Genomic DNA, 27,111 nt, shown 5'->3' on the forward strand with positions numbered 1-27,111 from the left:
ATGAAAAGTGTATAATTTAACTGAAAACCAAACACACTGAGGCATAAAACCCGCTCTGATACCAATTGTTGGGAGCTACTTGGAATTCGATTCTGTTTCTCCAATACAAAAATTTGTACAAGCATAGAACTTTCCTTGCAACCCATGTGCTCTACTGAAGTTAAACTTGGATTGCAAACGATGCTTAACATTATTAATCCAAGTTGTTCTTTAGAATTTATACTTGGATTGGAAATGAAACTTAATATTTTTACTCTAAGTTCAACCCATGTGTTCTTCAGAAGTTAAACCATATTACAGAAGTTGATTAAATATTTATTTCAAGGATTGGTTTCTAGGTTAAACATGGCGAGGCACTCGACCTTCTTGCGTATGGGATCATCCACCACTTCCTAGACAAAGCCTTTCAAAGAAATTAAATATTTAAACTTCTTATAGTAACCCTAGTTTAACTAAAGAGACATCAATAGAAGCACAAGATCGAAACACAAAATTGAAACATAAAATTGATTGATAAAATTGATAGCCTCTTGTGTTGGTATTTCTGGATACATACAAACAACACAAACTAGTACGCAGTGAGATAATTTTTCTAGTTGTACCTTTCTTGGTAGCTTAAAGACCTCTTGATCTTTTGTTGTATTCCTCTCCTCCTCTTGGATATCGTGTGGGTGATGATCTACCAAGATGAAATTCACCCGAACCACTTCTTCTCCTCCAAGAAATTCGCCCACCTAGGGAATGCCAAAATAGAAAACTTCCTTCTCTTCTTCTTCTTCTCTATACAACCGACCACCAAGGATGAGGTTCTCTCCTTAATGCCGCCGTCCATAAGGAAGAGGGAAGGGAGAAGAGGATGGCTGGCCACCAAGGGAATAAGAATAGGTGTTGCACCCATAAGGCACCCTCTACCTCTCTTTTATAATCCTTGGTTAAGGCAAAAAAGGAAATTTTAACAACAATTAAAATCTCTCTTTTAAATTTCCTATTGTACATGGCTACAAAAGAAAAGTTTTAAAAATTAATATCTCTCTTTTAAACATTGTAGACGGCTACAAAAAAAGGAAAGATTAAAATTAAAACTTCTCTTTTAAATCATGGTTACAAAAAAGGAAAGTTTTATCAAAATTAAAATCTCTCTTTTTAAACATTATAGATAACTACAAAATAGGAAAGATTTTAACAAAATTAAAATCTTTTTTTTTAAACCTTTGTAGATAGCTATAAAAGTAAAGATTTTAAAATTTAAAACTCTCTTTTAAAACCATGTGGATGGCAATAAAGGAAAGATTATATCAAAATTTTATTTTAAATAAAATCTCCTTTTCTCTTCTACTATGGCCGACCCCATGCTTGGTCACCAAGCATGGCTTGGCCGGTCCACATCTTGGGCACCAAGAAGGCTTGGCCGACCCCCTTGCTTGGGCACCAAACAAGGGTGTGGCCGGCCCCTTCCTTGGGTAAGAAGCTAGGCTTATGTGGATAAAAAGGCTTTATGTCTAGAGGCTACAATAGGGACTAAGAGGAGGAATTAGTTTTGGTCTCTCGATGAGCTTGAGTTTCCTATGTTCACCCCGAACACTCAACTCAAGTTCATCAATAATAACTCATACCGCTAAAGAGTTATTATTGAACTACCCCACCAATCCCATATTATATTATGGGCTCCTTCTTATCATGAGTGCATTAATCTCCCTGTGTTTAAGATATCGAATGCCCATTAATTAAATGAGTTACTAACAACTCACTTAATTAATATCTAACGCTAAGAGTAGTACCACTCAACTTGATTATCATGTCAGACTAAGTCCACCTTCAGGGTTTATATGATAATTCTTATGAGCTCCTTAAGGGGGCATCATCAACCTAGATTACTAGGACACAATTTCCTTTTATAATCAACAACACATCATATAAATAATATTATTTCCTAACTTATCGGGCCTATTGATTTAATGAAATAAATCTCACCCATTTATAATTTAAAGAAATAAATACTAAGTATATGTGCTTGTCATTATATCGGGATTAAGAGTACCCACATCCATAATAACAGAGGTTCTGTTCTTTTATGTAGTCAGTATAAAAAGAAACAACCTCAAATGGTCATGCTCAATACACACATAGTGTACTAGTGTAATTTTATAGTCAAGATAAACTAGTATCAAATTACATTACAACCATTCCAATGGTTTGTCCCAACCATCTTGGTTGTGAGCTACTATTTATAATTTATAAGGAACCGATAACATAATATTCTGTGTGGTACCACATACCATGTAATCTATAATATAAATTAAATGGACAACTGCATTTAACATAAATGCAGACATTTGACTAATGTGATTCTCATTTCAAAATAAATGTTTATACAAAAGCTAGGCTTTTATTATACATTCTAACAATCTCCCACTTATACTAATAGACTATGATGCCATATATGTTACCATACATCTGATTCTCATCCCTTCAACATGCCTGTCAAAAGCTCTCACCGGAAGGGACTTAGTGAAAGGATCTGCCAGGTTATCTGCTGATGCAATTTTGGTGACAACAATGTCTCGTATCGGGTGGTACTTGCGCTCAATGTGTTTACTTGCCTTATAGGCTCGTGGTTCCTTCAAGTTTGCTACTGTACCACTATTATCACGATAAATTGTGATAATTTTGGGCAAACCAGGAATCACCTCTAAGTCCATCAAGAAGTTTCTGAGTCATACAGCTTCTTTGGCTGCCTCAAAGGTTGCCACATACTCAGCTTCTATGGTGCAGTCCGAAACACATTTCTACCTAACACTCCTCCATTGTTATGGCTCCACCTCATAAAGTAAACACAAAACCCCAAGATTGACTTACTATTGCCCCTATATAATTGGAAGTCTGAATCCGTGTAACCCACAGGGAGCAATTCATCTGCTTGGTAAACCAGCATATAATTTCTAGTCCTTCTCAGGTACTTTAATATATGCTTTTTGGCAGTCCAATGTCCTGGTCCTGGGTTACTTTAATATTTGCTAACCATGCCCGCGACAAAATAAATATCCGGTCTCGTACATAGCATTGCATACATTAAACTTCCTACAACCGAAGCACAGGGAACTACCATCATGTCCTCTATCTCCTTTGATATCTTAGGGGACATCTCTTTAGATAAATGTACTCCATGCTGAAAAGGTAGAAAACCTTTCTTCGAGTTTTGCATGCTAAAACGATCTAGGATAGTATTGATGTATGAAGCTTGGGATAAGCACAACATCCTTTTTTTGCGATCCCAAGAATATGCCCACATTCTCCCAAGTCCTTCATATCGAACTGCTTGGACAACCATACCCTTATGTCTACCAACATTTTGACATTGTTGCCAATGAGTAAAATGTCATCTACGTAGAGTATAAGAAATATCACCACATTTCTGTCACGCACAAGACTCTTGCTTCAGTCATATGTCCAGGGATCAGGTTCATGTTCACTAGGGATCAAGTCTAAAGACTCTCCCAAAAACATGAATCTATCAGGTTGCCTAACAACCCTCCCACTACGACGAGACATTACTTGTAATTGTGCATCATTTGTGACACGTGTTGCAGTTTTTGTGGTATCTCATCTTGTACTGTTGGTACTAAAGTAGATGTGTCTTCTCTTATCTCTTCAAGAACAATTTTATTCATGGGCTAGTATATCATCACTTAGTCCTCTTCTAAAAATCGGGCATTGGTGCTAACAATGACCTTCTGATCTTTAGAAATATAAAATAAACCTCCTTTCGTTCCATTAGGATAACCTCACAAACAAGCGAACTTCTGTACGTGATTCTAACTTATCAGTGTCTCCCTTCAGCACATGTGCTGGACTACCCCAAATTCGAATATGTTTCAGACTAGGCTTACGCTCATTCCATAATTCTGTGGAAGTAGAGGGTACTAACTTAGAAGGTACCAAGTTCAGAATGTACACTTCCATTTCCAGAGCATACCCCCAAAATGAATTTGGTAATTCTGAATAACTCATCATAGATCTAACCATTTCCATAAGAGTCCTATTATTTCGTTCCGTTACACCATTCTGTTGGGGGTGTACCATGTGCAGACATTTAGGATTGAATCCCGGCCTCTGATAAGTAACTCCTAAACTCTCCTAAGAGGTATTCACAATCAGACCGTAGTGTCTTAATACTTTTACCATGATGTTTCTCCACATCAGCCTTGTACTCTTTGAACTTATCAAAGCACTCAGACTTGCGGCGCATCAAGTAAATGTACCCATATCTCGAATAATCGTCTATAAAAGAGACAAAATATTTTAAACTACCTCTTTCCTGGAAAGTCATAGGTCCACAAAGATCAGAATGAACCAATTCCAACACATCTTTGGCTCTATACCCCTTGTCCTTAAAAGGTCTCTTGGTCATTTTTCCTTCTAAGAAAGATTCGCAGGTTGGAAAGTTTTCCATCACTAATGAACTCAAAGGTCCATCAGCTATTAGCCTTTGAATCCTACTCAAGTTAATATGACCAAACCTTAGATGCCAAAGATATATTTGGTTCATTTTCGAAGGTTGCTTTCTCTTATTAGAATTAGAAGATGTGTTATTAATTTCCATTTGTTGCATGGTAGGAATTATTATATTTAGAGTATATAAATTGCCAACCAACGTACCAGAACAGATAATTTCTCTATTTTTCTTAATAACTACTTTGTCATCAAAAGAAACAGAATATCCATCCAAAATTAGTTTAGAAACTGAAATCAAGTTCTTTCTAAAACATAGTACATAAAGGCAATTTTTCAAAATCATTGTTTTATTCCTATCAAAAGATAAATAAACATCTCCCACTACAACAGTCGCCACTTTCGTAGCATTTCCCATGTAGACGGTGATTTCTCCTTCATATAGTCATCGAGTTTCCTGGAACCCCTGCAATGAATTACAGACATGATCAGTGGCTCCCATATCTACACACCAGGTTCTGGTAGATAACACCACTAAATATGTTTCAACAACTAATGAATAGGATATACCTACATTGTTCTCCATTTCGCGAGGACAATCCACAGCAGTTAAGACATTGTCGAGGTTTTGATTCCAATCAATATAATTGGGACTAGTAAGTTTGTTCTCTTTAAATATAACAGCAAGGGGATTGAAGGTCATCCTAAGAATCACAAAATATTTGGTCAAGACTTTAGAATTTAAAATAATATTGATTCCTCAAACAATATTATTTAAATTCACCAACACCTCAAACACCGTGAATTTTGTATGCCACGATAGTGTGGACGTATACAAATTCAAACATTTGTAAGAGGGGCTTTTTACCCATTAATTTCATTATCTTGTCAACCTAACTTTATGACAAATAAAATTGATAGTTGATTTTTCTTCAGTCACACAAATAATAGCAGTGACTCCGATGAGGAGGATATCATTAAATGCACCTAAGTGTATACCATTACTTGATACCAAGTCCATTAAATAGGATTATTCCCCTTCAGATGGAGAAAATCATACAAACCTAAATAATTTCCTATAATCATCCATAAAAGAAGTTTGATCTAGTGATCTGCAAATAAACTCATCCGATGTGGAGGAAGGCACTCAGAGCCAACACGCAAGTTTGAATGCATCATTTACAAATGAATAATGGAGACCGTGAAATTTGAATAATTGTCTCCCACCTAGTTATTTAAAATGAGAAATATTAACATGCACACAAGCACACAAACACAAGAACACACAGCATAAAAGAGAATAAATAAGAAAAATAATTTTCCAATTATTATGGCATCATCCAATGCTGTCCTCCATATGCCACCAACCCTAGCCACCGCCAAAGGGTTTATGTCATCGTGTCTATCTTTCTTCCTTTTCCGTTGCGCCTCTGATCCTCAAATAGTACCACGCCTTGCAAGGATACGATCCGCGACAAAAATAAAAATTTACATTTATCGATCTTATATTCCATGAAGGAATGAATGTACATAAAATCTAGATCGAACAAAATGTAAAATCCTAATAACTAATACAGCTCCTGCTGTATTTAATAATTACAATCATGCACACACTTAAAATGCCCTCGACATGTCCGAGGGTCCAATCACACACAAACACAATATGGTCATAATAGTTGGAACTAGGATGCCTGCAACCACAGAGTTAAACTATTTGCACATCCTAGTATTATCCCGCCTAAATATGTGTATGAAAAGTGTATAATTTTACTAAAAACCAAGCATACTAAGGCATAAAACCCGCTCTGATACCAATTGTTGGGAGCTACTTGGAATTCGATTCTATTTCCCCAATACAAAAATTTGTACAAGGATAGAACTTTCCTAGCAACCCATGTGCTCTACTGAAGTTAAACTTGGATTGCAAACGATGCTTAACATTATTAATCCAAGTTGTTCTTTAGAAGTTAAACTTGGATTGGAAATGAAACTTAACATTTTTACTCTAAGTTCAACCCATGTGTTCTTCAGAAGTTAAACCATATTACAGAAGTTGATTAAATATTTATTTCAAGGATTGGCTTCCAGGTTAAACATGGTGAGGCACTCGGCCTTCTTGGGTATGAGATCATCCACCACTTCCTAGACAAAGCCATTTAAAGAAATTGAATATTTAAACTTCTTATAGTAACCCTAGGTTTAACTTAAGAGACATCAATAGAAGCACAAGATCGAAACACAAAATCAAAACATAAAATTGATAGATAAAATTGATAGCCTCTTGTGTTGGTATTTCAGGATCCGTACAAACAACACAAACTAGTATGCAGCGGGATAATTTTTCTAGTTGTACCTTTCTTTGTAGCTTAAAAACGTCTTGATCTTTTGTTGTATTCCTCTCCTCCTCTTGGATGTCGTGTGGGCGATGATCTACCAAGATGAAATTCACTCGAACCACTTCTTCTCCTCCAAGAAATTCGGCCACCGAGGGAATGCCAAAATAGGAAACTTCCTTCTCTTCTTCTTCTTCTCTATACAACCGGCCACCAAGGATGAGGTTCTCTCCTTAATGCCGCCTGCCACAAGGAAGAGTGAAGGGAGAAGAGGATGGCCGGCCACCAAGGGAATAAGAGAGGGAATAAGAATAGGTGTTGTACCCATAAGACACCCTCTACCTCTCTTTTATAATCCTTAGTTAAGGCAAAAAAGGAAATTTTAACAACAATTAAAATCTCTCTCTTTTAAATTTCCTATTGTACATGGCTACAAAAGAAAAGTTTTAAAAATTAATCTCTCTCTTTTAAACATTGTAGACGACCACAAAATAAGGAAAGATTAAAAATTAAAACTTCTCTTTTAAATCATGGTTACAAAAAGGAAAGTTTTATCAAAATTAAAATCTCTCTTTTTAAATATTATAGATAACTACAAAAAAGGAATGATTTTAACAAAATTAAAATCTCTCTTTTAAACCTTTGTAGATAGCTATAAAAGTAAAGATTTTAAAATTTAAAACTCTCTTTTAAAACCATGTGGATGACAATAAAGGAAAGATTTTATCAAAATTTTATTTTAAATAAAATCTCCTTTTTTCTTCTACTATGGCCGACCCCATGCTTGGTCACCAAACATGGCTTGGCCAACCCACATCTTGGGCACCAAGAAGGCTTGGCTAGTCTTCTTGCTTGGGCACCAAACAAGGGTGTGGCCGACCCCTTCCTTGGGTAAGAAGCTAGGCTTATGTGGATCAAAAGGCTTTATGTCTAGAGGCTACAACAGAGACCGAGAGGAAGTTTTGGTCTCCCAATGAGCTTGAGTTTCCTGTGTTCTCCCCGAACACCCAATTCAAGTTCATCAATAATAACTCATACCGCTAAAGAGTTATTATTGAACTACCGCACCAATCCCATATTACATTATTGGCTCCTTCTTATCATGAGTGCATTAATCTCCCTGTGTTTAAGATATCGAATGCCCATTAATTAAATGAGTTACTGACAACTCACTTAATTAATATCTAACTCCAAGAGTAGTACCACTCAACTTGATTATCATGCCGGACTAAGTCCATCTTCAGGGTTTACATGATAATCCTTATGAGCTACTCAAGGGGACATCATCAACCTAGATTACTAGGACACAATTTCCTTCTATAATCAACAACACATCATATAAATAATATTATTTCTTAACTTATCGGGCCTATTGATTTAACGAAATAAATCTCACCCATTGATAACTTAAAGAAATAAATACTAAGTATATGTGCTTGTTATTATATCAGGATTAAGAGTACACACATCCATAATAACAGAGGTTCTGTTCTTTTATGCGGTCAGTATAAAAAGAAACAACCTCAAATGGTCCTGCTCAATACACACATAGTGTACTATTATAATTTTATAGTCAATATAAATTAATACCAAACTACACTACAATCATTCCAATGGTTTGTCCCAATCCAACTTGGTTGTGAGCTACTATTTGTAATTTATACGGAATCAATAACATGATCTTCTGTGTGGTACCACACACCATGTTATCTACAATATAAATTAAATGAACAACTGCATTTAACACAAATGCAGACATTTAACTAATGTGATTCTCATTTCAAAGTAAATATTTATACAAAAAGCTAGGCTTTTAGTATACATTCTAACACTTGATCGAGTTATGGCCAGGTTTCTCCACCGACAAGGAGGATTATGCTAGTTGGAGTTTCCAGGGACTAATCCACCAACGATTAGGGATCATTTACCTTACGGACAATCATGAAGTATGAGCTTTATCTTTGAACCATGTTAATCGGCATGCCAGTTTGTTTGCTTGTCTCTTTCTTGTTCTTTAGCTTTTGTATTCATATTAGTATTTATATTTCTGCTTGTGCACTAATGAATATGTAGGAAGTGACTTATTGGGGTCACCGCATATTCAAACCCCTTCTAGCTGGCCACAAGATCCCCAACAAGTGGTATCAGAGTGAGGACACTCTCCTTCAGACTAACTGTCAAGGAAGCAAAGATGGCTGACTTGATAGCACCTCCAAAGTATGAAGGAAGAAGCCTAGCGGACATCACATTTTGGATGATAAAGATGGAGGCCTTCTTCAACATGGATTGGGACACCATGATGGTGATTAAGGAGCCATTTGAAGTCCCAAAAGACAAGAAAGGGAAGAAGCTCCGACCATGATATTGGACGGAGGAGCAAACCACACGATCAAAAGTAAATTCAAAGGTAATATCAATTTTAATTGATATATTGCCTAATGATGTTGTGAATCGTGTAGGTGAATATGAGAACGCCCACGATTTATGGAGCAAAGTGAAGATGATTCTAGGGGAAGAACCCAAACCTACACAAGGAGAAGAAGAACCTAAGGAGATAGGTTTAATTGCTCAAGAAGAGGAGGAGGAGCAATTGGAAGGTGAGGAGTGCACAACTTTCGAGGAGGAGAAGGAGGATGAGGAAGCATTATTGACATCCTTAAGGGTTGAAGAAGAATCCAAGACGGATGAATAAGAGGTCTTGGAGGTCAACCTAGTGAGCACCTCCACCAAAGCAAAGTCAAAGAACCACATTATGTGCTTTGAGTGCAATGAGAAGGGACACTACAAGAGTAGGTGTCCATTGGATAGACCTCTACATAAAATTTGAGAATTTTTGTAGGTTTGTAGAATTTCTGGTGTATTTATGAAATCGGGTCAGAAATGCTGAAATATACAGAAATAGGGTACCAGTCGACTGGTGAAGATACCAGTTGACTGGTAACAATGAATTTTGAGAATAGAGGGCTCTGTGAGTTGAAATTCGAAGGGGGCAATCGACTGGTACTTAGGGACAGTCGACTGATACCAGCCTGAAAGTGTTTTTCAATGCTGATTGTGACCAGGTCAACTCATTTAGATGTATGGGATCCATGGGGGATAAATACATGAGTTTAGAGTCAGTTTGGATGACAAGTTTTCAACATTTGGGATATTGTTGGAGAACTTTTTGAATGTTAGGCAAAGGGGGAGAAGTAAGATTTAGTTGGGAAAACCTTTAGTGCCTTTGCATAGGAGGAGCCTTGTGATAGGTTCTTAAATCCCTATGGAAAATTCCTAGCTAAATGGAAAGCTTAGGTGTAGGGGGAGCCTTGGGATAGGTTCCAATGCATGTTGCATATCATTTGGCGGTATAAGTCCAAGTGTGTAGCCTTGGCAACGTAAGTCCATTTGGTAGTGTAAGTCCAAGTGTGTAGCCTTGGCAACGTAAGTCCATTCGGCGGTGTAAGTCCAAGTATGTAACCTTGGCAACGTAAGTCCATTCGGAGGTGTAAGTCCAAGTGTGTAGCTTTGGCAACATAAGTCTATTCGGCGGTGTAAGTCCAAGTGTGTAGACTTGTCAACGTAAGCTCATTCGATGGTGTAAGTCCAAGTGTGTAGCCTTGGCAATATAAGTCTATTCGGCGGTGTAAGTCCAAGTGTGTAGCCTTGGCAACATAAGTACATTTGTTTTAGCATGTTTATTTGCTATTATATTTTTCCTAACTTAAAGGTATTGCCAAACATCAAAAAGGAGAACATTGTTAAAGCAATCCCAATGGTTTGTGCGACCATGTGTTTTGGTATTTGGGCAAAGGGTTTAAGTTAGGTTTACCCTTGTTATTTGATATGTATATGTGAATATGCAGGTTTGCAGGATATACATATGACTCAGCTTGATGGCTTCGGGTCTGGTGAAGGATGGAGCATCCGACGGACTGTGGACAAGGTAGCAAAGACAAGAGCCGAGGGAAGCGCACTTCAGGGCATACGCGAAGGATGGCATTGATGTTGGTACCCAAAGGTTGTTTTGATGTGATCAAACAAGTTAGGTTAGGTCTTGTTGTGTTTAACACCTTGTGTCTAAGTGTACAGGAACTTAGGAGCATAGGGTGTCTAGCAAAAGACGCAGCTAGCGAGAAGGATGACACGGGAGATAGAGCCGACGTGCTCGGTACATCCGAGGAATGAGGAGCAACGGAAGAGTACGCAGGCAGACGAGAAGGAGGCTTGCGACGTTTTCGAAGGATGAGAAGTCAGGAGCGGAAGCGTGCTCGAGAAGGCCGAAAGTTGGGTTCAGGCGAGCCCTATTCCGGATGGCCGAGATCACCCAAGTAAGAGGAACTAAAGTGGAAGACCTGGACCGAGGTGAGCGAAATTGGAGCTGAAGGCCCGGATTGAAAAAGTCATTGTCGTTGACTTTCCAAGTTTAGGCGCCCGGAACTGAAGTTTATCCATATCACATTTGACCTCAATTCATTGCAAAGGGGATAAAATTTTATCCCCCTCCAGGCACCTGAACCCTTCCAGACACCCCGAGCAAGGCTATATAAGCAGTGTTGCTCCCAAAGCTTTAGAACATTGAGAAATATGTTAGCGCAACGGCGGGGCTGGTGATAGGGCGTAGAGTATGTAAACAGAAAATAAAACCTCTCCCTTGTTTCCAACCAAGATTAGTAGCAATATCATAATTAAAATAAACTGAAATGAACAACTAATTAAAAAGAAAAGACGCAAACAGATTTGACTTGGTTACAACCTAGGTGGTTGTTAATCTAAGGTGGTTGCAAAGCTCTACTAGAAATGTCTCCTTCTTTGTAGGTGGAGAAAACTCTTACACTCTTTGAAAAGCTTAGAAAATCTCTAGGAAATGATTATAGTAGTTGTTCTCAAGTTGTTATTAAGATTCTGGACCAAGGCTATATTTATAGCCTTGGTCGGGGCGCTTGCAAGGGTTCCAGGTGCCTGGGGGGATAAAATTGTTTCCCCTTCGCAACGGATCACGATCAAATGTGATCCGGATAAGATTTGATTCCGGGCGCTATGAATGGTTCTGGGCACCTGGATCAGAAAGTCAACTCCATTGACTTTTTCAATCCGGGCCTTCTTCTTCAATTTAGCTTTCCTCGGTCCGAGTCTTCTGCTCTGGCTCCGCTTACTTGGGTGATTTCAGCCAACCGAAATAATGCTCACCCAAACCCGATTTCGGACTTCTCCTCGAGTAGGCTTCCGCTCTGGTTTCTCGTCTCTCGAACGTTGCGTACGTTCATCTCGTCCACTAGTGTACTCTTTTGCAACCCTCTAGTCCCTCGGACGCACCGAGCCCGTCGGCTCCCTTCCCGTGCCGTCCTTCTCGCTAGCTGCATCTTCCACTCGACTTCCTGTGCTTCTAAGCTCCTGCACACTTAGACACAGGGATCAAAACTAAACAGGACTTAACCTAACTTGGTTGATCACATCAAAACGACCATGGAGTCAAACAATCTCCCCCTTTTTGATGTGAATCAACCCAAATTCAAGTTAGGGTAATAATAGACAAATAGTAAAAAAACATTTTAAGTATAAAGTTTGTAATAAAAGAAATTGCAATAAAAAATTCTAACTCCCCCTACTCCCCCTAAACTTGTACCTATTTCTCCCTCTTTGATCACATCAAAAAATATGGATATTTTAAAAATCCTTAATTTAATAAAACAAGTAAAAAAAATTTAAACCAATTTCTAACTTATGAAGTTTTCCAAAAATTGACAAACATTGAAAGCAATTATCTTAATTAATTTCACAAGCTTATCAGTTTGTCAATTAAATGTCTAATTCAATAATCGACTTCCAGGTTGTGGCGAGACACTAGGGCTTCTTGGTTATTGGATCATCCACCACTTCTAGACAAAGCCTTTTAGATAATTTAAACAATTAATCTTTTCTGAAAGCCTTAGAAAAGTGTTTAATCTAAGTAGGACTTTGGAACTCAATATAGGCTCCTTCCTATTGGGTTAAGTAAGAATTTTGGGGGGGGGGGGGTACATATTCTCTGGGAATTTTTCTAAGTTGACCTTGGTGATGTCTAATATACCAATTTAATTTACCATAAATTCTAAGTTTTAATTTTTTAAAAGTTATTCAAGCATGCATGGTCATTTTTCAATTTTTTGATTTCTATTTTTAATATTTTATTTTCTAATTTTACATTATCATACAATTGTAGAGGACATGCTTTTGCTAAATTCAATTTTAATTCAGCATTTTCCTTTTTTAGTTTAACTAGATCTTTAGTAAGACTTTTAAGAAATTTAAAGGATTGTTTGGGAGATAGAGCACGTACCTCACTTACCTCAATTTCTGATGCTCCCCCTTCATCGCTACTTTCTTCCGATGATCCTTCTCCTTCATCTATGCTCATCTATGAGCTGCTCTCATCTTCTTCTTGATGGATTGTCGTTAGGGCTAGTTCGGCGTATGCTTCAATTTCAGATTTGGAGGATGACAAATCGTCCCACGTTGCTTTGAGGTTATGTTTGGATCGATTTAGCTTCATATTCTTTTCATTGCCTTTATTCTTCAGTTTCGGGCAGTCATCTTTGATGTGCCCTTATTCGTTGCAATTGTAGCATCAGATGGTCCTTTTATTTCGATACTACTTTTTCATCTGTGACTTATATTTATTAGATTTAATAAATTTATTGAACTTCTTTACCATTAGCACTGCTTCGTTTTCATCAATTGATTCTTCGGAGTCTGAATCATTGGTTCTTGCCTTCAGGGCAACGTTCTAACTCGACCCTTTTCTTTGTCCTACGCACCGAAATTTGTGTAATTCAAAAGTGGAGAAAAGACTTTCTAAAGTACTTACCTCGAGATCCTTGGATATATAGTAGGAGTCTACTATAGTTGTCCATTCGGGTGTTCTTGGGAATGCATTTAACGCATACCTTTGTGCGTCCTGTTTCATTACCGTTCCTCCAAGATTTGTTAGTCTAGTGATCAGATCTTTGATTCTTCTGCGTAGTTGTGCTACTAGCTCTCCTTCTTCCATTTGGAGGTTCGTCAGTTGATTCCGGAGCACGTCCCATTTCACAAGCTTTGTTTCGGAAGTTCCTTCGTGTAGTTCTAGGAGCTTCTCCCAAAGTTCCTTTGCTGAGTCATAGTTACCGATTCGATTAACCTCCTGGGGTGGAAGAATGTTGAGCAGATGGAATTCTGCTTTACCATTCACCATGAAGTCAGCTTGCTCCTTCTTCATCCACTGATATTCTTTTTTGTTTTTTTGGAGCTGTAAAACCATATTTCATTGTTAAAAGAATTTCAAAATCTATTTTGAAGAATACCTCCATTCGACGTTTCCATTATGCGAAGTCTCCCTCGAACTTTGGTGGATGAATGCTTTTACCGACCATCATCTTGATCTTGATGCTTCAGTTGGTGGTTAGTCCTTCTTAGGTGGTTGGGCTCTTATACTACTTTTTAGCACAACGGCGGGGCCGATGATAGGGCGCTGCATCTGTAAACAAAAAATAAATCCTTTCCCTTCTTTCCAACTAAGATTAGTAGCAATATCACAATTAAAATAAACTAAAATGAATAACTAATTAAAAAGAAAAGAGGCAAACAGATTTGACTTGGTTACAACCTAGGTGGTTGTTAATCCAAGGCGGTTGCAAAGCTCTACTAGAAATTTCTCCTTCTTTGTAGGTGGAGAAGCCTTTTACACTCTTTGAAAAGATCAGAAAATCTCTAGAAAATGATTATAGTAGTTGTTCTCAAGTTGTTATTGAGCTTTTGGACTAATGCTATATTTATAGGCTTGGCCGGAGCGCCTGGAAGGGTTCTAGGCACCTGAAGGGGATTAAATTTTATCCCCATCGCAACGGATTGTGGTCAAACGTGATCCGGATAAGATTTGATTCCGGGCACCCGGAATGGTTCCGGGCGCCCGGAGTCCGGGCCTTCCGCTCCGGTTTAGCTCACCGTGGTTCGGGTCTTCCACTCCGGCTCTGCTTGCTTTGGTGATTTTGGCCAACCGAAATAAGGCTCACCCGAATATGATTTTGGCCTTCTCCTCAAGCAGGCTTCCGTTCCGGCTTCTCGTCCCTTGAACGTTATGTTGGGACCTTTGTGCCCGCTAGAGGGGGGATGAATAGCATCTCGCCGCTTCGTCGGTTGCTTCGTCTTGATAATGTGCAGCGGAATACTAATACAAACACAACCAACGCTAACTCAAGGATTTACTTGGTATCCACCTCAAGAAGAGGTGACTAATCCAAGGATCCACACATCGAGCACACACCTACACTATGAAACACTCCTTCTCGATCGCAGCCGAAGGCGGAGAAGCCTTACAGAAACACCTCACAACAAGAATCACTCAAACAAGAAGAAAATACACAAGGGTATAAAATAAAACCTCTCCTTGCTTGATCTTGCTAATATAGGTTGCCTCTTGAACCTTGGAGATGCACCCCAAGAGCCTTCAAGAACTGGCGGTGAAGATAGGAAGAAGCTCGTTGAAGATCGCACGAAAAATAGCAAACGAAGCTCGCAAAGAACTAGTGAAGAAAACACTCCACCTAGGCTATATACAGTGCTCCCAATCGATCCAAATCAACATCAATCGATTTTCAAATCAGCACCCAGCAATCCCAGCCATCCATCGCCTGTAACCTGCGCAATGGTCACTTCCCAATCGATCGAACGATTGATTGGGACTGCCTGAATCGATCGGTCGATCGATTCAGAACCTTTTTGTGCTCTCGCGTCCGCACGAGAGCTTCTGCTGCCCAATCGATCGACCGATCGATTGGCAGCTCCCAATCAATCGCCCGATCGATTGGGAGAGCTTCTGTGCTCGCGATTTCCTGACCCTAATCGATCGGCTGATCGATTGAACTATTTCAACAATCGCAGCACACTCCAATCGATCGGCTGATCGATTGGAGCCTGTTCAATCGATCGCCCGATCGATTGAACACCCTGGACTTGACTCAAACTCAAGTCCAGCTTCCCAAACCCAACTATCGGTCAACCGTGACCTATTGGGTTTCCATGCCTAGCATTTGGCTACTCCCGACCAACCTCAAACTAGCCTTCTAGCCTCCTCCATCAGCCTCGCGTCCCTCGGCTATCTCCCTATCCTTCACGCCTTGCCTTCTGGAGCTTCCATCGGCCTCATCCTAGTTGTCGAGTTCTCCTCTCTAAGTCACACTAGGACTTACCTTGACAAGACCACATGCTTGGACTTACAACCTTTGCCAAGATCACAGTTGGACTTTCCAATTGCCTAGCTCCTCACTAGGACTTTCCTTTTGCCAAGATCACACTTGGACTTTCCAATTGCCTGGCTCCTTACTAGGACTTTCCTTTTGCTAAGATCACACTTGGACTTTCCAGTTGCCTGGCTCCTCACCAGGACTTTCCTTTTTCCTAGCTATACTAGGACTTTCCAATTGTCTGATCTCACTTATCAGGACTTTCACCACCAAGTCTGGTCAACACTGACCTACTTGGATTTTCACTCTTGCCAACCTTCCTGTTGGACTTACCTTTGCCTAATTAATCTCCAATTAGGACTTTCCCAGTCAAGTCTCCTGTCAACCTTGACCTACTTGACTTCTCTCTTGCCTAACCTCCAGTTAGGACTTTCCTAGATGCCTAAGCTCCAGTTAGGACTTTCCCATTGCCTAAACTCCAGTTAGGACTTACCCGGTCAAGTCTCCGGTCAACACTAACCCACTTGACTTGTCTTTTCATTAACCTGGTTAATCCCTTGACCATCTCCACTATCGGACGATTGCTCCAGCAATCTCCATACATTGTCAAACATCAAAAATCAATTCTGACTCAAACTTGACTCAACTCAAGCTTAGTCAAACTGGTTAAACATGACCTAGGGAAATTGCCCCAACACGTTACGTACGTTCTTCTCGTCCACCGGTGTACTCTTTCGTAGCCCTTTCATCCCTTGGATGCACCGAGTCCGTCGGGTCTCTTCCCGTGTCGTCCTTCTCACTAGCTGTATCTTCCGCTTGACTTCCTGTGCTCCTAAGCTCCTGCACACTTAGACACAGGGATCAAAACCAAACATGACCCAACCTAACTTGGTTGATCATATCAAAATAACCATAGGGTCCAACAAAATATCCAAACAAAACTTTTGTGCTTTGTCTTAATTCTTATTTAGCTTTGTCTTGTGAGCTTTGATTGCTGTAAAGAGGCTTCTCCGCTTGAAGGAGATATTTTAGTACGCTTTAACTTCCTTGGATTAACAACCACCCCTATTGTAACCAAGTAAATCTGTGAGCCCCTTTCTTTTCAGTTTTCTTATTATTTTATATACAAGTGTTAGTTTAATTAAGTTATGAGTTTGAGAAAGGTTTTGTTTGCTTAATTTGTGCAGGGACTATTCACCACCTCTAGCCGACTGCTAAGGGTCATAACAAGTGTTATTAGAGCCAAGACGCTTCAGGAGGAGTAACCACCGATCGAAGCACCGAATCGATGGTCAGATAGAGCATATACCCACCTAAGTTCAAGGGGGAGTTCACGAACTGGAAAAAGAGAATGCATGCATTCTTTAAAACCAATTTTGAATTACTTTTAATAATGAAGTTTAGTTTTGTAGCACCTCAAGCTGACTACGTGGTAAATGGCAAAGTAGAGTTCCATCTGCTAAGCGTCCTTCCGCCAAAAGAAGTCAACCGGATCGACGCCTACAACTTAGCAAAGGAACTTTGGGAGAAGTTACTTGAGCTACACTAAGGGATGTCCGAAGCCAAGCTTGTGAGATAGGACTTAATTCACAACCAGCTCACCAACCTTCGATTTGAAGAAGATGAAATGATTGCACACCTTCACTCGAGGATTAAGGATCTCATCACTGGACTTTCGAATCTCAGAGAAAAGGTAAGCAATCGAGATTCGCTAAGGTACACTCTTAATATATTCCCTAGAAATACAAAATGAGCATCATTAGTAGATGTCTACTATATCTCTAAGGACTTAGAATCTGTTACCTTAGAAGAGTTATTTTCAACTTTTGAATTCCATGAATCGAGATATGTAGATTCAAAGAAGGAGCAGAAGCACAATATTTCCCTCAAGGCAAAGATAGATAAACTAGGTTCAGAATCTTCTTTTGACGATGAGGAAACGATGATGATGATAAATCAATTTAAAAGGTTATTTAAATCTAGAAAATCTAACCATCTGCAGGGTAGAAAGAGATGAAAAATTAGATGCAACCACTACAATGAAGAAGGGAACGTTAAAGACAACTACCCTAAAATGAAGAACAAGGACAAAGGCAATAACAAGAAGCCCATTCAAACGAACAAGCACAAATACCTGAAGGCGACGTGGGATAAAACGTCGTCTGAATTAGAGATTAAGGCTTTCTCCGGGCTTGCGTTAATGGCAAGCAATCAAGATGACGAAAACGAAGCAAGCTCCTCCGAAATGAGTATCGAGAGCATCGATGAAAGGGGAGCGACATCAGAAGAAAGCAACACTTCAGGAGGAGCTACGAATAACGGGATCAACAAGGTAAGTCAGGTAGGATATCTTCTGCCTGATAAATCATTTAAGTTAAAAAAAATATTTATCAAAGAATTGTTGCAAGCTAGAAAAAGAAATTAAAGAGTTAAAATTAATTCTAGCAAAATCTTGTCCTTAAGAAAAAATAGATAAAATAAAATTAGAAAATGAAATAAAGAACTTGAAAAATCATGCATGCTTGAATGTTAGAACTGAAAATTATAATAGACTAAACTGACATCTTAGATTTTATAAGGGACAAATTAGAAAAAATTTAAAAAAATATGTTCCTAAAAAATTCTTAATTAATCCAGTTGGTTGGAACCTATATTAGGTTTCAAAGTCTTGTCTAACTTGAATTTTAAGTAGACTGGCATCTTAATTAAATGTTTGCATTTTCTTAAGAGGCTTTGTTTAGAAAGTGGTTGTTACTCTAATAACCAAGAAGGTCTAGTGCCTCGCCACAGCCTAGAAGCCGATTAATGAAAAAAAATGTTTAATTGACTAACTGATAGATTATTTAATTGTAATTAAATAATGCTTTAAATAGCTACTCAAAATATTTTCTTTTTGGTGTTTTTAACTTAAAAAAAACTTTAAGTTTTTTTTCCAAAATTAGTTTTTGCAAACTTAGGATTTTATTGAAGTTTTTTTTAGTGATATCCAAAATTATCAAAAAAATTTTGTTATCAAAATTATTTTTCAAAATTTTCAAAAACTTGATAAGTTTTTTTTAAAATGTTGATTTTTTTTAACTAAAAACTTTACTATTTGTTTTTTGAAAAAGTTACCCTTAGATTTTTTTTTGTACCCCATTTTTATATGTGATCAAAGGGGGAGAAGGAAAGATTAAATCTAGGGAGAGGTAGTTTAACTTTTGCACTTTAATTGAAAATTTATTTCTTTTTTACTTTATGTAAGTTTACCCTAACTTAACTTGGGTTGCTCACATAAAAAAGGGGGAGATTGTTGGTACTCTAAGGTTGTTTTGATGTGATGAAACAAGTTAGGTTAGGTCCTATTATGTTTAACACCTTGTGTCTAAGTGTACAGGAACTTAGGAACACAGAGCGTCGAGTAAAAGAAGCAGCTAGGGAGAAGGACGGCACGGGAGAGAGAGCTGACGGGCTCAATGCGTCCGAGGGAAGAGGAGCTGCGGAAGAGTACACAAGCGGACGAGAAGGAGGCGCGCGACATTTTCGATGGAGAGAAGACAAAAGCGGAAGCTTGCTCGAGAAGGCTGGAAGTTGGGTTCGGGTGAGCCCTATTTCAGATGGACGAGATCACCCAAGAAAGAGGAACCAGAGTGGAAGACTTGGACCGAGGCGAGCAAAACTGGAGCGGAAGGCCCAGACTAAAAAAGTCAACATGATTGACTTTCCAAGTCCTGGCGCCCGAACTCAGTCCGGGCACCCGAAACTGAAGTTTATCCAGATCACAATTGACGGTGATCCATTGCGAAGGGGATAAAATTTTATCCCCCTCCATGAGCCTGAACCCTTCCATGCGTCCCAAGCAAGTCTATATAAGCAGCCTTGCTCCCAAAGCTTTAGAACACTGAGAAATATCCAAACAACACTTGTGCCCTTTTTCTTAATTCTTGTTTAGCTTTGTCTTGTGAGATTTGATTGTTGTAAAGAGGCTTCTTCACCTGAAAGAGATATTTAAGTACACTTTAACTTCCTTAGATTAACAACCTCCCCGATTATAACCAAGTAAATCTGTGAGCCTCTTTCTTTTCAGTTTCCTTATTGTTTTATATGCAAGTGTTAGTTTAATTAAGTTATATGTTTGAGAAAGGTTTTTTTTGCTTGATTTGTGCAGGGGCTATTCACCCCCTCTCTAGACGGCCGCCAAGGGTCCTAACAATTGAGATAAACCGTGGGCTTGAATGCATCCGAGGGATGAGAGCCAAAGGAAGAAGGTTTGAAGGCAAGATCCGAGGGAAGTGACTTCGAGGCATACGCGATGGATGACATTGGGATGAGCCACGGGCTTGGATGCATCCGAGGGACAAGAGTCAAAGGAAGTAGACTTGAAGGCAAGAGGTCAAAGCTGCAAAGAAGAGTCAAGTGAGTCGTGAGGGTCCGAGTGCTGAGAGAAATGTACTCGGGAAGGGGAATCCTAGGTTTAGGGTTGTACCAATCAACTGGTACTGGGATCAGTCAACTAAGGGTGAGCACAGAGAGCTTCTGTACCCAAAACAGCTAGGATCAGCCTACTGGTAAAGAGCTGTTGGAGTGCCGTTGGGCTGGCACCAGTCGACTGGTAACGGTAAAACAGTAGGGCTATTTTCTTCCAAACTCTATAAGAAGGAGCTTGGGATGACTAGCCAAGGTAAATAAATTAGACTTGGTTAAAGTCTAATTAGAGTCTCCAAGCCTACGTAGTAATCCGTGTGTTCCTGGTCGAGTTGGAGCAAGGTTTCTCCATCGACAAGGAGGATTGTGCTAGCCGGAGTTTTCGGGGACTAATCCACCAATGGATAGGGATCATCCACCTTACGGGCATCAGTGGAGTAGGAGCTTTATCTCATAACAACGTAAATCAACGTGTTGGTTTGTTTGCTTGTTTCTTTCTTGTTCTTTAGCTTTCGTATTCAGATTAGTATTTGTATTTCCACTTGCACACTAACAAATACGTAGGAAGCGACTTATTGGGGTCATTGCCTATTTAACCCCCCTTCTAGCCGGCCACAAGATCCCCAACAAACACAATGATCCTCATCGATCATTTTCGAAACCATAAGATAAAATAATTTCATTAAATCTTATGTTCCATTATCTTGATGCTTGCTTTAGCCCATATATAGACTTCTTAAGTCTACATACTCTATTCTCTTGGCCTTCAGCAACGTAACCTTCTAGTTGTACCATATAGATTTCTTCATCAAGATTGTAGGATCGTAAAGCGCTAGAGGGGGGGGGGGGAGGTGAATGACGCTCGTGGCTAATTCATTCATTTTGAGTAAATACGCAGTGAAATAACAAAAGAAAAGAAAACATAGCAATTCTAACAAGCCCAAGATTTTACTTGGTTCAGAGCGTGTGACGATTCATACTTGATCTAAGGTCCGCACGTAAGAGTGCTTTCGATGGACAATCATTAATCAATCCGAAACAATACAAAATGGTTATAGTTGTAGTACAAGTAACTTTTAAATAAAATAATACTAACAACTTTGTATGTGGAAATCTCTAGAAGAATCGTTGTCAGAGATTTCGGGCATCGTGGAAGCGTTTTCTGAGAAGCTCAAAGAAGCAGAACTTGTTTAGAATGTGATATTGAAGCTCTTGGTCGAAGCTTCTTTTATAGGTTGTTCTGTTCGCCCGGAACCCCTCGGGGCACTTGGACCACGTGGCTCGACCACTCCGCGCGTGCCAGATTAGCTTAGCGATAACTTTTGGGTTCTGGGCCCCTGGATCAACTCCGAGCGCCCGGACCAGCTCGGGGCACCCATACCAGCTCGAGGCGCCCGGACCAGCTTTTTCCATCCCCTTATTTTATCCAAAATAAATTTAGTCCAGGCATAAAACAATATATACAATATAAGATTTGACAATCTCCGATTGTCCGGTTCTGACTTTGAGTTTTGTCGAAACTCTTGGTCGAATTGACGCCTACTGTTCCCTCTTCGGGGAATGCGTCCTCACCTACACCTCTCAGGAGAAGTTACCTGTTGTCAATCTGGTCCTCCAGATCGACTGAACTTTTGCTCTGCGACCGAGGCTTCAGGTCTTCATGTTGGACGTCAGCTCCACGACCCGTTCAGACTTCCACCCAGTCCACGACCACCAGGATTTTAACCTAGAGTCCCCGGCTCTATGATTTTGCCCAAAACGCTCGACCCCCCAAGACTTTCTGCCTAGGGTTACCTTCCCCTAGGACCTAGGGTTACCACCCCCTAGGGTTTTCCACCTGCCTAACCGCAGCTAGGACTTTCCATCACCTAGGTTACCGCACCTAGGACCAAGGGTTACCGCCCCTAGGACCAAGGGTTACCGCCCCTAGGACCTAGGGTTACCACCCTTTAGGGTTTTCCACATGCCTAGAGTCCACTAGGACTTTTGCCTAAGATAACTTAGGACTTTCCTGCTAGCTCAATCAACCTTGTTATATCACAAGACAACTTAACTTTGGACCCTTTGACATAATCAAAACACAGGTTCAATCGTCTGGTGCTTCCCGCACCAACAATCTTCCTCTTTTTGATTATGGCAACTTGGTTCAAAGTAAAACATAACGATAATTAAAGGAATTTTATCATGAGCATAAATATAATAATTTATAAAAAAAGCTTCCTTATGCTCCCCTTTTCATAAAAATTATGTTTAACTCTGAACTTCTCTCCCCCTTTGACATAAATGAAAAATAAAATAAGTAGAGAGAAAGTTTGTTTAATATATGAAGATAGTAAAAAAAATTACTCTGTTTAACTTTAACCTCCACCTGAAGGGTAGCACTTAAAACTTAGCTAATTTTTAAGAGTTGAAAATGACTTAGCTTTTTTTTTTTTTAAAAAAAAAAAAAGCTTAGCTAAATTTAGCTTTTGAAAATAATTACTTTGAAAAAGAGTTAGATCAAAACTTAGCTTTAAAAGGATTTTGATAACACTTAGGTTTGAAAAATATTTTGATAAAAAATTAGCTTTAAAAAGATTTTAATAAAAACTTAACTTTAAAAAGAATTCTTTGTAAAAATACTTAGCTAAGAAGATGATTCCTTTAAAAAAATACTTAAAAATACTTTTTCCAAAACTTATTTTTTGTCTTTTCAAAAATAATTTGTTTTCTTTTCAAAAATAGGGGAAAAAATTAAACTTCCTCTTTCAGAAGTATTTTGAACTTTTGAACTGTTTAACAGTTAAAACCAATGTTTAACAAAAAATTAAATAAATAAATAAATAAAAATTAATATCTTAACCTTCCTTTCACTTCTCCTTAATTAATGGCAAAAACAAATGAATGCTCTTTAGGGTATTATAGAGTCCAACGATGTAAAATAAATAAAAAAGTTGTTATTTATTTTCCTAATTTTCCATCTCATCCCTTCTAGGTTATCAAACATTTTAAGCTTATGAGTTTGTGCGAGATGAAGTTAAGTTAATCTTGAAGATGATTTTATCTATAATTTTAAAAAATATTTATGATATTTTAAATATAATTTAAGTTTAATTGGAATTTTAAAAAATACTGAATTTGAGATTTTAAAATATATGTGTGAATTTTGAATGAGTTTGAATTTCAAATTTTGGAATATAAGTTTGAATTTTGAAGAAGTTCAAATTTAAAATATAAGTGTAAATTTAAAATTTAAGGATTAATTAGCATTTGGAAATAATTAAAATTTTGGAAATGAAAAAGATTTGAAAGTTAATTAATATTTAAAAATTAATTAGATTTGAAAGTTAATTAATATTTGAGATTTAATTAGATTTTAAAGTTAATTAATATTTGAAAATAATTATATTTTGAAATTAATTATGATTTTAAAATTAATTATGATTTTTAATTTAATTGAATTTTAATTGAGTTAACTTAATTGATTTGAGTTTAATTAATTTGGATTTGGTTAACTACTTTTTTATACCTAGGTCCATCTCACCCTTTTCTAGATTTTCAATCACGGAACCTTATAGGATTTTGTGAGATGGTTAATGTTATCTTCAATTTAGATTACAAATCTAAGGATTGATCTACATTTGAATTAGATTAAGGTTTAACAGTTAGTTAATTAAATATTTATTTCAATGATTGACTTCTAGGCTGTGGCGAGGCACTATGCCTTCTTAGGTATGGGATCATCCACCACTTCTAGACAAAGTCTCTCAAGGAAATTAAATATTTACTTTTCTTTCTGAAACTCCCATGTCTAATTAGTCAAGTATAGATCAAGCCTAAGTTCTTATCTAACCTTCCTAGATTATATAATTAATAATCATGATTGACATTTATCAATTTAGCATATGCATGGTCATGGTAATTTGCATGGATCAACCAAGTCAAGCAATTTATTAGTTAAGTTAACAAGTTTAAGTTAACTTTTAATTTAAGTTTTAATTTGATTAAGTTTAGATCTAAGTTAATTTAATTTAAGGTTAGATTTAAGTTAGATTTACTTTAGTTTAGGTTAGATTTAATTTAAGTTTAGATTTAAGTTAGATTAGATTAGGTTAGACTTAATTTAAGTTTAAATTTAGATTTAATTTAAGTTTGTTTTATAATTAAAAGGTACTTGATTATAGCTTGGTTTGTAGGGTTTAAGTTTTACGTTACACTTGTAACCCAAGTCTAGATTTTGTGAATTAGTTAAATTATTAATAATCTTTTCTAACTTATCTATTTTATCTTTTAAAATATTACTTTGTTTCTCTAAATTTCTAAAAGTTAATTTTTTATGTTTATCAAATAATTTTGAGTTGTTCTTATTTAGATTTGAATCAAATTTATTCATTGTATTATTAGTATGCATATATAATTTTCTAGAGAAATCTATACTAGAGTAAGTAGAATTAGTTAGGGGGAAACCATGCGTTGCAAAAATTGGATTTTTATGTAATGTAAATTTACTTGATTTCTGCCCCTGGATTCTTGGGTCTTCTTTCTGGACATTTACTTTTATAGTGACCATTCACTTGCACTTGAAGCATTTAATGTCCTTCTTCCCTTTCCAGATCAATTTCTCCTTCTTCTCCAGTTGTGTCGTCCAAGTCTTATGAGTAGGGTACTGGTTTCTATAGTGCCCTCTCTCCCTTCACTTAAAACAATTTATGTGAGATTTAAAATTTAAACTTACAATTTTACCTTTTAGATCTATGATAGGATTCTTCCCCTTGACTGTTGTCATCTCGAATTTGGACTCAGATTCATTTATCTCTTCTTTGGCCATTAGGGCTATGAAATCGGTATGATTTGATTCTTCTAAGTCTGGTTCGGAGGTTGACTTTGGTGATTCATACTTAGATTTGAATTCAAGTTCAACTTGGTCTTTTGGCTCTGAAGGAATCACATGAAGCTTGATCAATTTCTCCCAAAACCCCTTAACATTGTTGAACTTTTCAACTCGATCAAGCTCTGAATTTGTTAGTCCGCATAGGAGAGTACATGTTGCTTTTGCATCTGCCTTGATTTTTCTCCTTGTCTGTGCATCCCACTTGTCACAGGCGACGGACACATCTTCTTCGGTAGGGAATATAAATCCAATCTGGATTATGGTCCATATCTCCACTTGGGTCTTCAGTTGGTGCTCTATTTGGTCTTTCCAGTACCCGAAATTCTCACCGAACAGGAGTGGTCGGCGTGCGATGTTGTACCCATCTTGGTATGCCATTTATTTAATAAATCTAGCACACAACAAAAACAAGTAGACTTGTCCCAAGACTTGGTCTTGGATTAGTAGTGCGGGAGAAAAATAAAATAGCAATTTACCAATTTCGAGAGAAAAATAATAATAATAAAATATTAATAAAAATATTTTTTAAAAAAATTTACAAATTTTTGAAAATGCGATATTTCACTAATACCGACTAATGGTGAAAAGATGAAAATGAATTTTTCAAAAATAGTTTTGGAGGGAAAAAATGAAAGGCAATCACTAATCAAAAAGTGCTAGAGGGTGGGGGTGAATAGCGCTCGTGGCTAATTCGTTCGTTTTGAGTAAATATGCAGTGGAATAACAAAAGAAAATACAACACAGCAATGCTAACAAGTCCAAGATTTTACTTGGTTCGGAGCCTGTGGCGACTCCTACTTCAAGGCCCGCACGTAAGAGTGCTTTCGATGGGCAATCACTCATCAATCCGAAACAATACAAAATGGTTACAGTTGTAGTATAAGTAACTTTTAAATAAAATAATACCAACAACTTTGTATGTGGAAATCTCTAGAAGAATTGTTGTCGAAGCATTCTGGATTCGTGGAAGAATTTTATGAGCAACTCGAAGAAGTGGAACTTGTTTGGAATGTGATGTTGAAGCTCCTGATCAAAGCTACTTTTATAGGCTCTTCCGGGTGCCCAGAACCCCTCCGAGCACCTGGACCACATGGCTCGGCCATTCCGCGTGCGCCACATCAGCTTGGCAATAACTTTTGGGATTCGGGCGCCTGGATCGACTCCGGGCACCCGGACCAGCTAGCGTCGCCAGGACTCCGGGCGCCTGGACCCCTTCTGGGCGCTCGAACCAGCTTTTTTGAGCCCCTTATTTTTTGTAAAATAAAATTAGTCCATGCATAAAATAATATATATAATATAAGATTTTACAACCTCCGACTATCCAGTTCTGACTTTAAGTTTCGTCGAAACTCTTGGTCGAACTGACGCCTACTGTTCCCTCTTTGGGGAACATTGTTGGATCGAGACGCGCTAGAGGGGGGGAGAATAGCGCTCGTGGCTTTCAATTTTCATTTTAGAATGATTGAGTAAATGCAGCGAAATAAAAGAAAAATAATGTAAGAAGAACACACCAAGTATGTAGGTTAGTTTTACTTGGTTCAGAGCCTAGGGCGACTCCTACTCCAAGGCCCACGCTTGTTGAGTGTTTACTTTGGACAATTCACTATCAGTTTAGAAATATTACAAAAAGTATTACAATTTATAATGTTGTAAAGAAATATACCGAGTACAAGGGAATCGTAAATTTGAAGCTTCAGGTCGTTGGAATGTTGTTACAGCTTTGTCGGAACGTCTCGTTAGCAGTGCATTGAAGAAAGGTTGCTCAGTAAGTGATATCTAATGTTGTTGCTTGAGACCCCCTTATAAAGGCTACTGAGGGTGCCATCAAGCCCCTTTAGGGCACCTCCATCATCACCGGATTCGTTGCGTAGATGAG

The 27,111-nt window shown here is 38.1% G+C and overlaps 1 protein-coding gene across 1 annotated transcript in view; it reads right to left on the reverse strand.

The window, feature by feature from the left end:
- The window catches only part of LOC122033828, a 42,019-nt gene extending 16,406 nt beyond the window's left edge, over positions 1–25,613 (reverse strand). Inside the window, exon 1 of the mRNA XM_042592992.1 lies at positions 25,080–25,613. Within this exon, the coding sequence (XP_042448926.1) occupies positions 25,080–25,613 (534 nt within the window). The remainder of the gene's footprint in view (positions 1–25,079) is intronic.
- Between the last annotated feature and the right edge of the window lie 1,498 nt (positions 25,614–27,111).

The sequence above is a fragment of the Zingiber officinale genome, chromosome 11B (assembly GCF_018446385.1).
Source record: "Zingiber officinale cultivar Zhangliang chromosome 11B, Zo_v1.1, whole genome shotgun sequence".
NCBI lineage: Eukaryota > Viridiplantae > Streptophyta > Magnoliopsida > Zingiberales > Zingiberaceae > Zingiber > Zingiber officinale.